At 51.7% G+C, this 10,670-nt stretch overlaps 1 protein-coding gene across 1 annotated transcript in view; it reads left to right on the top strand.

Annotated features, from left to right (window-relative positions):
- Nucleotides 1-594: 594 nt before the first annotated feature.
- The window catches only part of PADI2 (peptidyl arginine deiminase, type II), a gene marked incomplete at its 3' end in the record, with an annotated part of 10,234 nt that continues 158 nt past the window's right edge, over nucleotides 595-10,670 (top strand). Inside the window, exons 1-16 of the mRNA XM_010296017.1 lie at nucleotides 595-686; nucleotides 2,152-2,338; nucleotides 2,419-2,488; nucleotides 2,662-2,723; nucleotides 2,806-2,923; nucleotides 3,515-3,640; nucleotides 4,065-4,243; nucleotides 4,430-4,533; nucleotides 4,699-4,810; nucleotides 4,889-4,996; nucleotides 7,157-7,308; nucleotides 7,577-7,721; nucleotides 8,837-8,930; nucleotides 9,765-9,850; nucleotides 10,024-10,152; nucleotides 10,565-10,668. Of these exons, the coding sequence (XP_010294319.1) occupies nucleotides 595-686; nucleotides 2,152-2,338; nucleotides 2,419-2,488; nucleotides 2,662-2,723; nucleotides 2,806-2,923; nucleotides 3,515-3,640; nucleotides 4,065-4,243; nucleotides 4,430-4,533; nucleotides 4,699-4,810; nucleotides 4,889-4,996; nucleotides 7,157-7,308; nucleotides 7,577-7,721; nucleotides 8,837-8,930; nucleotides 9,765-9,850; nucleotides 10,024-10,152; nucleotides 10,565-10,668 (1,868 nt within the window). The remainder of the gene's footprint in view (nucleotides 687-2,151; nucleotides 2,339-2,418; nucleotides 2,489-2,661; nucleotides 2,724-2,805; nucleotides 2,924-3,514; nucleotides 3,641-4,064; nucleotides 4,244-4,429; nucleotides 4,534-4,698; nucleotides 4,811-4,888; nucleotides 4,997-7,156; nucleotides 7,309-7,576; nucleotides 7,722-8,836; nucleotides 8,931-9,764; nucleotides 9,851-10,023; nucleotides 10,153-10,564; nucleotides 10,669-10,670) is intronic.

Raw genomic sequence — 10,670 nt, 5'->3', positions numbered from 1 at the left:
AAAAAAAAAAACAAAAAAAAACAAAAACCAAAAAAAGGAGAGTCCTGCTCTATCCTAAGGGCTGGGAAATTGTATTTCTTCCAAGAGCAGCCAGAGCTTTTCCCTAGAGAGCAAAAAAGAGCGGATACCCCACAGATGCATGCACCAGCCGAAACCCAAAGGGCTGCAAAATCGCCTCTGCGTTGGGCTGCTCGTCCCCAATTGGGGTCAGGGAGCTGCTGGAGGGACAGGGAGCTGGGGACAGCTGGGGGAGCTCCTTGCATAGGGCTGGGAGCCGGCTGGGCTTCGGGCCAGCCGCCCTCCCTCTCCATCCCTTCCCGCCCTTGGAGATCATTTTCATGGGGCTTTAGAGAGTCCAATCCAACTGCCCCCTCCCTTTAGACCGGGGTGGGGGCTGCAAAGTTGTCACCCCAAACTTCACAGGCTCCAAAAGTCAATTGATTTGCTCTGGGGCCAGTTGAGGAGGAGGAGGGAGGCGTGCCAGGGAGGAAGGAGAAGCAACTGGGTGCTGCCAGGGAGCTCAGAGCCACCCAGAGCGGGTGGGGAAGGGTGCACGTACCCATCGTTGGGGCGTCTGGGCTGCTGCGTGGGGAGATGCTGGGGGACCGCACGCTTCGACTGCAGCACGGGAACCGCATCGAGGCCCTGTGTGTGCTGGGCACCCGCCTCTCCGTCGATGTCTACGGGTGAGTGGGATGCCCTAACACTCCCTCTCCTCCTCCATCTCCGCACCTCCATCTTTCTTCTCGCCTTTACCCCCCGTTTATCCTTCTGCAAATCCCCCCCCCTCATTTTTCCTTCTGCTCCCCCAAAACCCTCAGCCCTGACATTGTGATTTAATGCAATTTGTGGGCAAAAACCTCCCTGGGCTTTACAAATCTGCGCAAGTCCCAGCAAAGCTTCGAGCAACCGTGTTTGCACGATTCAGTATTTACCCCGGGTCTACGATGGTGATGGGTTTGATCCATTTGCGGTCAACGGATCCAGTGTCATCTTGGAAAGCTGCAGGAGAGCAGAGGGATGAGCAGGAGCCACAGGGACGGACCGCAAAGGAGGGGATGCAGCTGGGAGAGAGGAGGAAAACTAGATCTAGTGACCAAGGAGTGTTCTGGGAAAGCATGCAAGTCCCCACACCACCAACCCCGCTCCCCTAAAAATAACCAAACGCTGTACTTTAAGATAATTATTCCCCCAAAGGAAAAAGTTTAAAAGCTCATCTCATGGTTAATTCTGGTCTTAGCTGTTTTTACAAATCTCACCCTCGATATTCAAGCCAAGCAGTGCAGTTACAACTCATCTGGCATCTCTCCAGGTCAAATCTTCTCCCGGTGGGATTCCCAAAACCCAGAAACAAGGAAACCAAACCAGTTTTTCCACGTGTAATTAAACGTAATTTAACAATTTAAGAAACACCCAGGCAGCAGCACATGAGTGCTCAGATTTCCTCTCCTCCCAGCCGGTGCGGGTTTGGCAGAGCCTTCGGCATCCAGAAACCCAATAAATGATGCTGTAACGGTGATACAGCATGAGCTCTCGGGTGTCAGGAGCACACATGCTCAAAGGGAGCCTGCTCCTCAGGAGCTGCAAGCAGCCCAAAAATAATAACCCTGGAAAGATGGGGGGAAATTAGGGACCAGGAGAGGGAAAGGGAATGCACAGAGTGGCTGGGGAAGAGCAAGGGCACATTGGACTGGAAGCAGTACAACACCAGCTGCTTCAGGGGTGGATAAAATCACCCCAAAAAATTAGTTTCCCATGGTAAAGTCTCTCAGCTGGGCTGCCACACTGTTACAATGAGCTGTTAAATACCAGGTTTGCCTCATCTGGAAAATAAACACAGATTTCTCCATTGAAGTGCAAACCTGAGTTAAGTTCCAGCAGCAGAGTGCTTTGGTTGTGATTATTATAGATAGTAATCTGCAGCAATGGCTACAAAATAGACTCATTTTGCTAAAATAGGGTGTTCTGCCCTAGAAAAAAAAAGATACTGCAAGTGTTCCCAGGCAGGGAGGAAAGGGCAGAAAGGTGCTAGTGGTGAGCGTGGAGACGCCAGCATGCCTGGTCTTGGTTGTGTTTTGGGCAGTGAAACTAATTGCAGTGAGAACCAAGTGTTTTCAGTGCAAACCTCTAAAAATACAGTGTTTTTGGCAGGGCAGCCCCGGCTGGGGCAGTCTCCTTTGGCGTGAAGCACACGGAGGGGGTGAGCGTGGAGGTGGTGTGCCAGGGCCAAGCAGAGGTTGGGTCAGCCCCTGGCAGCAGGACACGGTGGCCACTGGATGAGGGGACAGTCCTAAGGTTCAGCATGAGCCGGGCCAGCACTGAGGTCAACGATAACAAGGTAAGAAGTGGGGTGCTTGGGCATGGGACCTCCCATGGAGGGAGAACATCCTTCCCCAACCAGGGATTTGGGGTTTGCAGGTAACTGTCAGCTTTTACGCAGAGGGAGGGCAGCCCATCAACCAAGCCGGGGTCTTCCTCACTGGTATCGGTGAGTACGAAGGCTTCTGCAATGCAGCAATCTGTCTTCAACCCCTCGGTCCCTTGGGGTAGGGTGCTGTGATGTGGGGGCAGAGATGGACTCAAGTTTGGTGGGTCTGGGGGGCTTTTGCGCCCACCCAACCTTGCCACAGCCTGGGATGACGGTAGGGTCTGCCCACCCAGGGATCTCCCTGGACGTCGACGCGGATCGGGATGGTGTGGTGGAAAAGAACAACCCTAACAAGGTAATTCAGCCTCTTCCACTGCACTGAAAGTCCACAGGCTTGCAAGAGCCTGAGCTTGCTAAGGCCCAGCGGGGTGTTTTAGGCAAGCTGGACCTGGGGTCCTGAGGGACATGGGGCCATCCTGCTCGTCAGCTGCGACAAGGAGAGCCCCTTCACTCCAGCATCTGACTGCAATGACGAAAGAGTATTCAGCAAAAAAGGTAACACAGCTTCAAAAAATCATATAAAGAAAAATATGCTCTGTTATTCCTCCTCTTTAACCTTTTTGGAAGTGCAGTTTTTCTTGGGAACCAGCTGCCCATGAGCTGCTCTTCACCAAGCTGCTGAGTAAGCTTCCAGCATGGGAAATTTTTTTTTAATGCCATGCAAACTAATTGCGGTCAAGCAGGGGCATGAAGCATGGCCAGAAAAATAGCAGAGGTGCCACTGACAGCAGAGCTTCACCCAGGAATGCTTCACACAGGTGAAAGGAGCTCACGGCTGGCAGCCAGGAACACCCTCCTGGTCCTGGAAAATTAAACCACCCAGCCCCAGTGCCCATCGACTTCTTGAGGCCAGGGACCAGCTGTGCCAGGGCTGTTGGGGGATAAAAAGGACATTTGTGTCAAAGCACAAGCCACAAGCTTTTCTAGCAGGATCACCGGTTGTTTTTCCAGCTTGCAAAGGCTGGTAGCAAGGGAAGAGCAGATTTCTTGGCATGGGATCTGCCAGCCCCAAGAGGGAGCATGCAAGCCAGCCAGAGCTGCACTGTGCAACCACCCATCATCCAATATTTGTGGTTTGCACCACAGATTTGCTGGACATGTCTCAGATGGTCTTGAGGACTGAAGGGCCACGGCGCCTGCCCCGGGGCTATGAAATCATCCTCCATATTCCTGTCTCCGATGCAGACAAAGTTGGTGTTTTTCACGTGCAGAGTAAGTCCATCCTCACCTCCTCCTCTGCCCCTTCGTCCTCATTTGTGGTGCTTTTGAGATCCCCGCAAGCTCTTTTCTTTCCATCTCTGACCTTGGCCTCTCCATGTTCTTCAAATGACACTTCTGAAGAAAATCATGCCCTCAGCATCCCCTCTCTAAATTTTTCTAGCATGAAATATTCTCTCAATCAATTGGAAAACTTCAGGAGATTAACAAGCAGAGTCACAGGGTCACAAAGCCATTTATCCAAGGTCTTCCAGCAGAGGAATAGCAAAAAGTCACCACGTGTCCTGACACCCACATGCTTTATCCATGATGGCAACATGCTCTACAACATATTTTCCCCTTGGACACAAGCAAAATAGGTTGGAAACCAGCACCAGAACTTTGGAAATTACCCACCTTCCCTTTTCTTTTCTTGCAGACCCCTTCTTCGGGCAACGCTATGTCCACGTGCTGGGCTGGAGGAAGCTGTACCACACCGTGCAGTACACCGGTGGGGCCGCCGAGCTTGACTTCTTCATTGAGGGGCTCCGCTTTCCCGATGACACCTTCTCCGGCCTGGTCACCATCCACGTCAGCCTCCTGGAGACCCTGGCTGAGGTTTGGGGGCTCTGGGGAAGAGATGAAACAGCCCAAGGAGCATGGGGAAGGGAATGGGGATTGAATGGACAGCGGTTCCCATTAACTTACTCCAAAAATAACCTCAAGGGTCTGGTATTTGGGGGGGAGGGGGAATAGTGGTAAACAGGGCATAGAAATTCCCCAATTTCTGCTTGCTTCCCCCAGGGTATCCCCCATACACCAATCTTCACCGACACAGTAGTGTTCAGGGTAGCACCGTGGATCATGACCCCCAACACTTTGGCACCAGTGAACGTCTTCGTCTGCAGGTAAAGGCCAAGGGATGATGCTCTTCCCAGCCAAATCAGCCCCACAGCCTCCCTGGAGGTCACCAAGACAGGCTGGGGAGTTGATGGGCAGAGGGAAAGGCAGCTGCCTGCGGGGGATATCCATCCTCTGGCAGCCCTTGATCCCCTTTACCTCCTGTGATCCAGCATGAAAGACAACTATCTCTTCACAAAGGAGATAAAAAATCTGGTCAACAAGGCCGGCTGTGAGCTGAAGGTTTGCTTCGGCTACATCAACCGTGGGGACCGCTGGATGCAGGTAGGTGGGCACCAGCGAGGGAGCAAAGCTTCCCCTCCCTGCCAATGTGCCCCATGCAGATTGTCCTCCCCACTGTAGGATGAGATTGAGTTTGGCTACACCCATGCTCCTCACAAAAGCTTCCCAGTGGTGCTGGACTCCCCTCGAGATGGAGGGCTGGAGCAATTCCCCATCAAGGAGCTGCTGGTAAGAGCAGGACAGTCGCTTGCATTGCCTGAGGAACAGCTTTGCAGGTTTTTATGCTTAGCCCATTTCACCACTCCCGAAACCCTACTTGCACTTGGCTCCTTGGAGGCCCTGCAATGAATTGCCTGAAGCCCGCTGCATGGAGATACTACCCCATCCACTTCCAGCTGGGAGGAAATACTACCCCATCCACTTCCAGCTGGGAGGAGACCAACAGCCTCACTCTCCCTCAAACCAAGGATCAGAGCCAAATCCCCATCCCAGCCATGCAGAAAACCCTTTGTCCAGAAGGTGCTGGATGAGAGTGGCAAGGAGGACCTCATGCCTCTGGGAATGAAAGAACCCTGCCAAGCTCTGGGACAGGAATGTGTTTCTTCACCCTGAATATCTGAGCAATAGGCTGGTTTTTCCTTTCCTCCTCTGTGCCTGTGAGTACACAGCAGCTCCCAAGCAGGAGACGAAAGGAAAGCACGAGAGGAGTCAATTTACTCGCTCGGAAGAGAGCAAGATGCAACCAGCTGCCAAAAACATCCCTGTGGGGCTTCTCTGCCAAGGCAACGGGCCAGCCAGGGGCAGGGCATGCAAAGAAAGCTGCCTGGAAGAGCAGTGACCCTGGCCAAGGCGTTTTGGGAGAGCCCAGCAAAGACAAGCATGGGAAAAAGATGGCTTGAGTGATCCCTTTGAGATATCACCATGCAGACAGGGCAGAACATCCTCAAGTAGCCACCAAATCTCTGCCCCATATACCCAACCAGGCTCTGGCAGCAGCCTCAGCCCTGGTCTTCTCTCCGACAGTAACAGGAGAAGAGGACAGCTCACTTTTTCTGCATGTCACTTTGGGGGAAGATTAAGTGCTTTCGAAAGCATTGAAATACATCATTTCTCATGCCTGAAATTAGTACATGCAGTCCCAGATTCATCAAGCAGGATAGGAATAGCACACTGATTTGCTCCGTCGCAAATAAGATGGGCAACCGCTCCTATCTGCCCTGTTTAGGAATTGTTTTGTTTCATATTTAGAGAAGCAATTTCAGCCTTTGGAGCTGCTAACACATTATACTCCAATTTCTGCTTTGAAGCCTTCCCTAATCCCCACTCCTATCTTTCCAATCTCATTTTCCAGTTAGGAATATTTAGCCAAACACAACACGCACAGGTCCTCCTCTCACCCTGGCCAAGCCCTAAGCCCCTGGGACCCCGCGCCAAGGAAAAAGGAGACGAGAGGGAATTAGCCCCTCAAAATTAACCTGGAGCTGATAGGACTTGGACATGACCCGCAAACCTGGGATGAACCAGCGCCTTGACAGTTGAAACCGTACCAGCTCTGTGGTTTATTAAACCAAAATAAGCTGAGAGCAGGTGTTTCATGATCACTCTCTCCTGCAGCACCCAGGGAAAGGATCTGACCCCCAACCATCCTCCAGATATGCACCCCAAAAATACATGGGGAGCCTCAGGGAAAGGCATTTCTGCTGCACTCTAATCCCATCTTCTCCAAACACCTTCAATTTAAAAAAAAAAAAGCAACTTCTAGATTGAAGCCATGCACCCCCAGGTCCCCCTGCTCATTTTTACTGACCTGTACATTTGGTTTACCGCTAAGGAAACCCAACACTAATAAGTGATTGGGATTTAATGCAAACCCAACAGATACCTGATCTCGTCCCAGAGGCTGCCGTGAGCTCCCAGCCCTCATTGACTTGAGCCAGAGAGCAAGGACTGGTTCAAGGCAGGATTTTTGTCCCACTGCTGCCATTTTTGCCCCATTTTAGCATTGCAATCACTCCCTCAGACATTTAACCCTGACACATCACAACCAAGGGTTAATTACCCCTGCACACACAACACCTTAAATCCTAGATATATTAAGTCCTGAAAATCAGGGCTTAAATAGGATTTAAGGGAAGTACAGCCCTTTGGGTGGCTCTTATGCCTGGGGTGGATTTACCCTCAGGGGCTGAAGTTCACCTCACTGGACAAGAGTCATCCAGAAACTCAGCTTCAAGGGTTACCCCAGCACCTAATTAGCTTAATACAGACACTTAAACATTGGTTGCAGGATAGCAGAGGAGATCTCTCCCCAGCAGGAGGGATAAAAACAAAGGCATAGGGGCAGGGGGGAATTCAGCACAAAGCCCACAGCCATTTCTCTTTCCCCAGGGCCCCGATTTTGGCTACGTGAGCCGAGAACCCCTCTTCGAAGCCATCACCAGTCTCGACTCCTTCGGCAACCTGGAGGTCAGCCCACCCGTGACCGTGGCGGGGAAGGAGTATCCCCTAGGGAGGATCCTCATCGGCAGCAGCTTCCCTATGTAAGAGATGGGAAACCCATGTGTTTGGGAGCAAAGGAACCATGATTGCCCCTAAATATCATCAAAAAATCCATTAAGGACCTTAATTAGCCATTCCCTGACCAGCTGCAGATCTGGTACCCTATGGGGTGGGTACACCCAATCTCTGCCTTCCCACTTGCACCCTCCTTTCTTTTCTTCACCTCAATAGCAATTTATGTGTATTTACATACTGATGCATAAATATTTATTCCCTTTATTCCCTCTCTTGGGGGTATTTCACCCCCAGAGCCGCAGGGAGGAGAATGACCAGAGTGGTACGGGATTTCCTCTATGCCCAGCAAGTGCAGGCTCCCGTGGAGCTCTACTCCGACTGGCTGTCAGTGGGACACGTCAACGAATTCGTCACTTTTGTGCCCACCTCCGACACAAAGGTAACCCAAAACCCCAAGCCACTCCGTGGTTTTTCTTCTGAGACACTAATCTTATCGGCGCACCTCTAGGGAAAACCCCAAAGCTCATTTCTTTGACAGTCCCAGCCAGTATTTGCTTGGGGTTTCACCCCATCTCCAAAATGAGGGCTCTAAACACAAAGAGGGACTTGCTAAGCTAATAATCACCACAGATATAAGAAAAAAAAGTGTTTATAAAGGTAATCCAAGAAATTGAAACCTCAGTATTCACCTGGGCTGCCCAAGGCTCACAGCTGCTCAGCATCTCCCAGATGTTTTCAGAAGCTAGGTCTTTCTTCTATCATGGTTTTTAATGCTTCCAACACAAGACTTCTCCTCCTGGGGAAGTCATGCCTTGACCTAAACAGTTCAGAAAAGTAGTATTCATGCACACATATACCCCACAAACCCTCCACTCATTGCGTTTGCCCTCCCCAGAGCTGTGCTAAGCCCCCACAAGAGCTGCCATCAGGACTGCAGCAAGCAGCCTCCTGCACTCCACCAAGGAGCAAGGAGACCATTTCTGCTAGGGGGAAGCAAACCAGCACACACAGGGCTCAGACCCCACAAATTCACAATAATTTCATTAATAAAGTTTTCCATAAGATGAGCTTAATGTTGATTTTTGGCCTCTCCTAGGAAAGTCAGAGCATGATTATGACCTTATTCCAACCTCCCACCACCACCAGCATTGCAATACCAGCCCAGAGACAAAAATAACAACCTAGACAGCAACCATGCTCATCATCTCAGATCACTCAAACCTCTACCTAAGCCCCTCCCAGGGGTTTATACACCCCACCTGGGGTGGGCAGGATTGGACCCAGGTGCAGCCAGGCTGCGGTTTTCCTCCCTGTCCCAGCAGCAGTTTAACCCCTCGGGGGCAGTTAGGTGGGTATTTGCCAACAGCGTAAATCACTGCACCTTGTTCAGATATATTCCCTCAGCACCGCATTAAAAAAGGCACTAAACAACAGCAAAAATGGCTAATTTAAAGGGTTTAAGCTCAGGTTCCTTGCCAAAATAAGCCCCTGATGTCGCCCAAGGCTTTGGATAAGGCACTTTTAGTGACCGCTCTCCCTCCTGTCTCGCCCCAGCGATTTCGGATGCTGATGGCCAGCCCCGCGGCATGCTACAAGCTCTTTCGGGAGAAGCAGAAGGAGGGACAGGGCGAAGCCACCATGTTCAAAGGCAAGGGGACAGTGGGCAGCTTCAGCCAAGCTTTGATGTCGGCTGAGACAGCCAGATTCGCCCTGCAGAGCAGCCAGCCCGAGGGCGGCAGCGCCTGACCGACGTGTGGGTATCGGGGGGACGGGGGGACCTTTTCCCACCCAGTTGCCCTTCCTGGCTGGCAAGCAGAATGCCTGCCCACCATACCCAGCCTCCTCAAGCCCTATTTTGGGAAAGCGAGTGGGACGGGAGGGATCAAGCCCTCGGCATGGAGGGGATGCTTGCTTGGTGGGACAGAGCATCTCTGTAAATGCCAGCAGAGCTCCAGCACGGAGTGGGGAGAACCGGGGGTGCTCTCGTGTCACCCCAAATTAGCACCATTTTTTCTCACTTGCCCTTCCCTCCCTGCAGCAATGACATTTTGGCTGCCAGTTTGGGCTCCCTTTAATTGTGGGTTTGAACATCATCCATCCGCAATGAGGTTGGGGGAAGATCTCCATACCTCCATGGGTCCCTCTGGGTCACTGCCACCGGCCCGGCACCCAGCCAGCCCAAAACAAGGAGTGGAGGTGGTAGCTCTGGTTTTATGGAGCTGAGTGGAGAAATTTAGGAGCTACCAACTCCCGTGGGCAGAAGGGTGGATGATAGGACCTTTGCAATGCTCTTTCCAATGGGCAGAGGTTTTTCTCCCACCCAGTTTCCCAATAAACTAAGAATTGGCATGCCCAAGCAGTCTTAACCCCAAGCTCAGGGAATCGGGATTTGGGTTTGGTTTTTTTTTTTCCATCTCTGTGCCCTGTTTTAAGCCGGGCTTCTACAGCGCAGCTTCATTCTGACAGGGGTTTGCATTTGCAGGGTACTCGGGGACAGACACGAAACGGGTCACTATTAACAAGGTCCTTTCCAATGACATCCTGGTGCAGCAGAACCAGTACGCCCAGGTAATAACCAATATTTCTTGTAATAATCCATATTTCTTGCAATAACCACCCCAGGGTGGTGCAAACCTTAAGGGGAGGTGTTGCATTTTACCTCTCCTCCTGCGTGAGATGGTTTTGGGGATTGTGCCCACCTCTGTCCCCTGCCTCAACCTGCTCTTCTCCATCCCCTCCAGCGCTGCATTGACTGGAACAGGGACATCCTCAAGAAGGAGCTGGGGTTGATGGAGGAGGACATTCTTGACCTGCCAGCCCTCTTCAAGCTCGACAAGCAGGGCAAAGCCATGCCGTACTTCCCCAACATGGTGAGAGGGGTCCCCGCTCCTCGAGTTCTCCCCAAAAAACAGCTTATTCAGCCAGGATGTATCCCCAAAGTTGTCCCAAAAAAGCACAATATTTACAGCTGCCCAGAAAAAGAAGGTATCTCCAGCCCAGGTTTACCACAACTTTGTGGCTTCGTGTTGCTTGCAGTTGCATTAAAATATGTAGTTTTGAGGTGAAAACCTTTCAAAGTGGTGAAATTGCAAGGCGTGGGTGGATTTTAATGATAAAAAGGGGGAAAATGATGATGGATTTGGAGGCCTCGGGGAAGGCGGCTGCAAAAAGTAGTGTCGACGTCCCATTTTGGGGTGAGGCTGATGGAGGAGGGTGGCCAGTGGCTTTCCTTTGGCTTTATCAGTCCTGGTGTTACCGAGCTCCCCTTCTGTCATCCCACAGGTGACCATGATCATCCTGGCCAAGGACCTGGGCATCCCCAAACCCTTCGGCCCCATGGTGGGGGGTGAATGCTGCCTGGAGCGGCAGACCCGCTCCCTCCTGGAGC

The sequence above is a fragment of the Phaethon lepturus genome, unplaced genomic scaffold (assembly GCF_000687285.1).
Source record: "Phaethon lepturus isolate BGI_N335 unplaced genomic scaffold, ASM68728v1 scaffold42971, whole genome shotgun sequence".
NCBI classification, from domain to species: domain Eukaryota; kingdom Metazoa; phylum Chordata; class Aves; order Phaethontiformes; family Phaethontidae; genus Phaethon; species Phaethon lepturus.
Note: the sequence above shows the minus strand (reverse complement) of the source record. Positions and strands in the feature narration are given on the sequence as shown.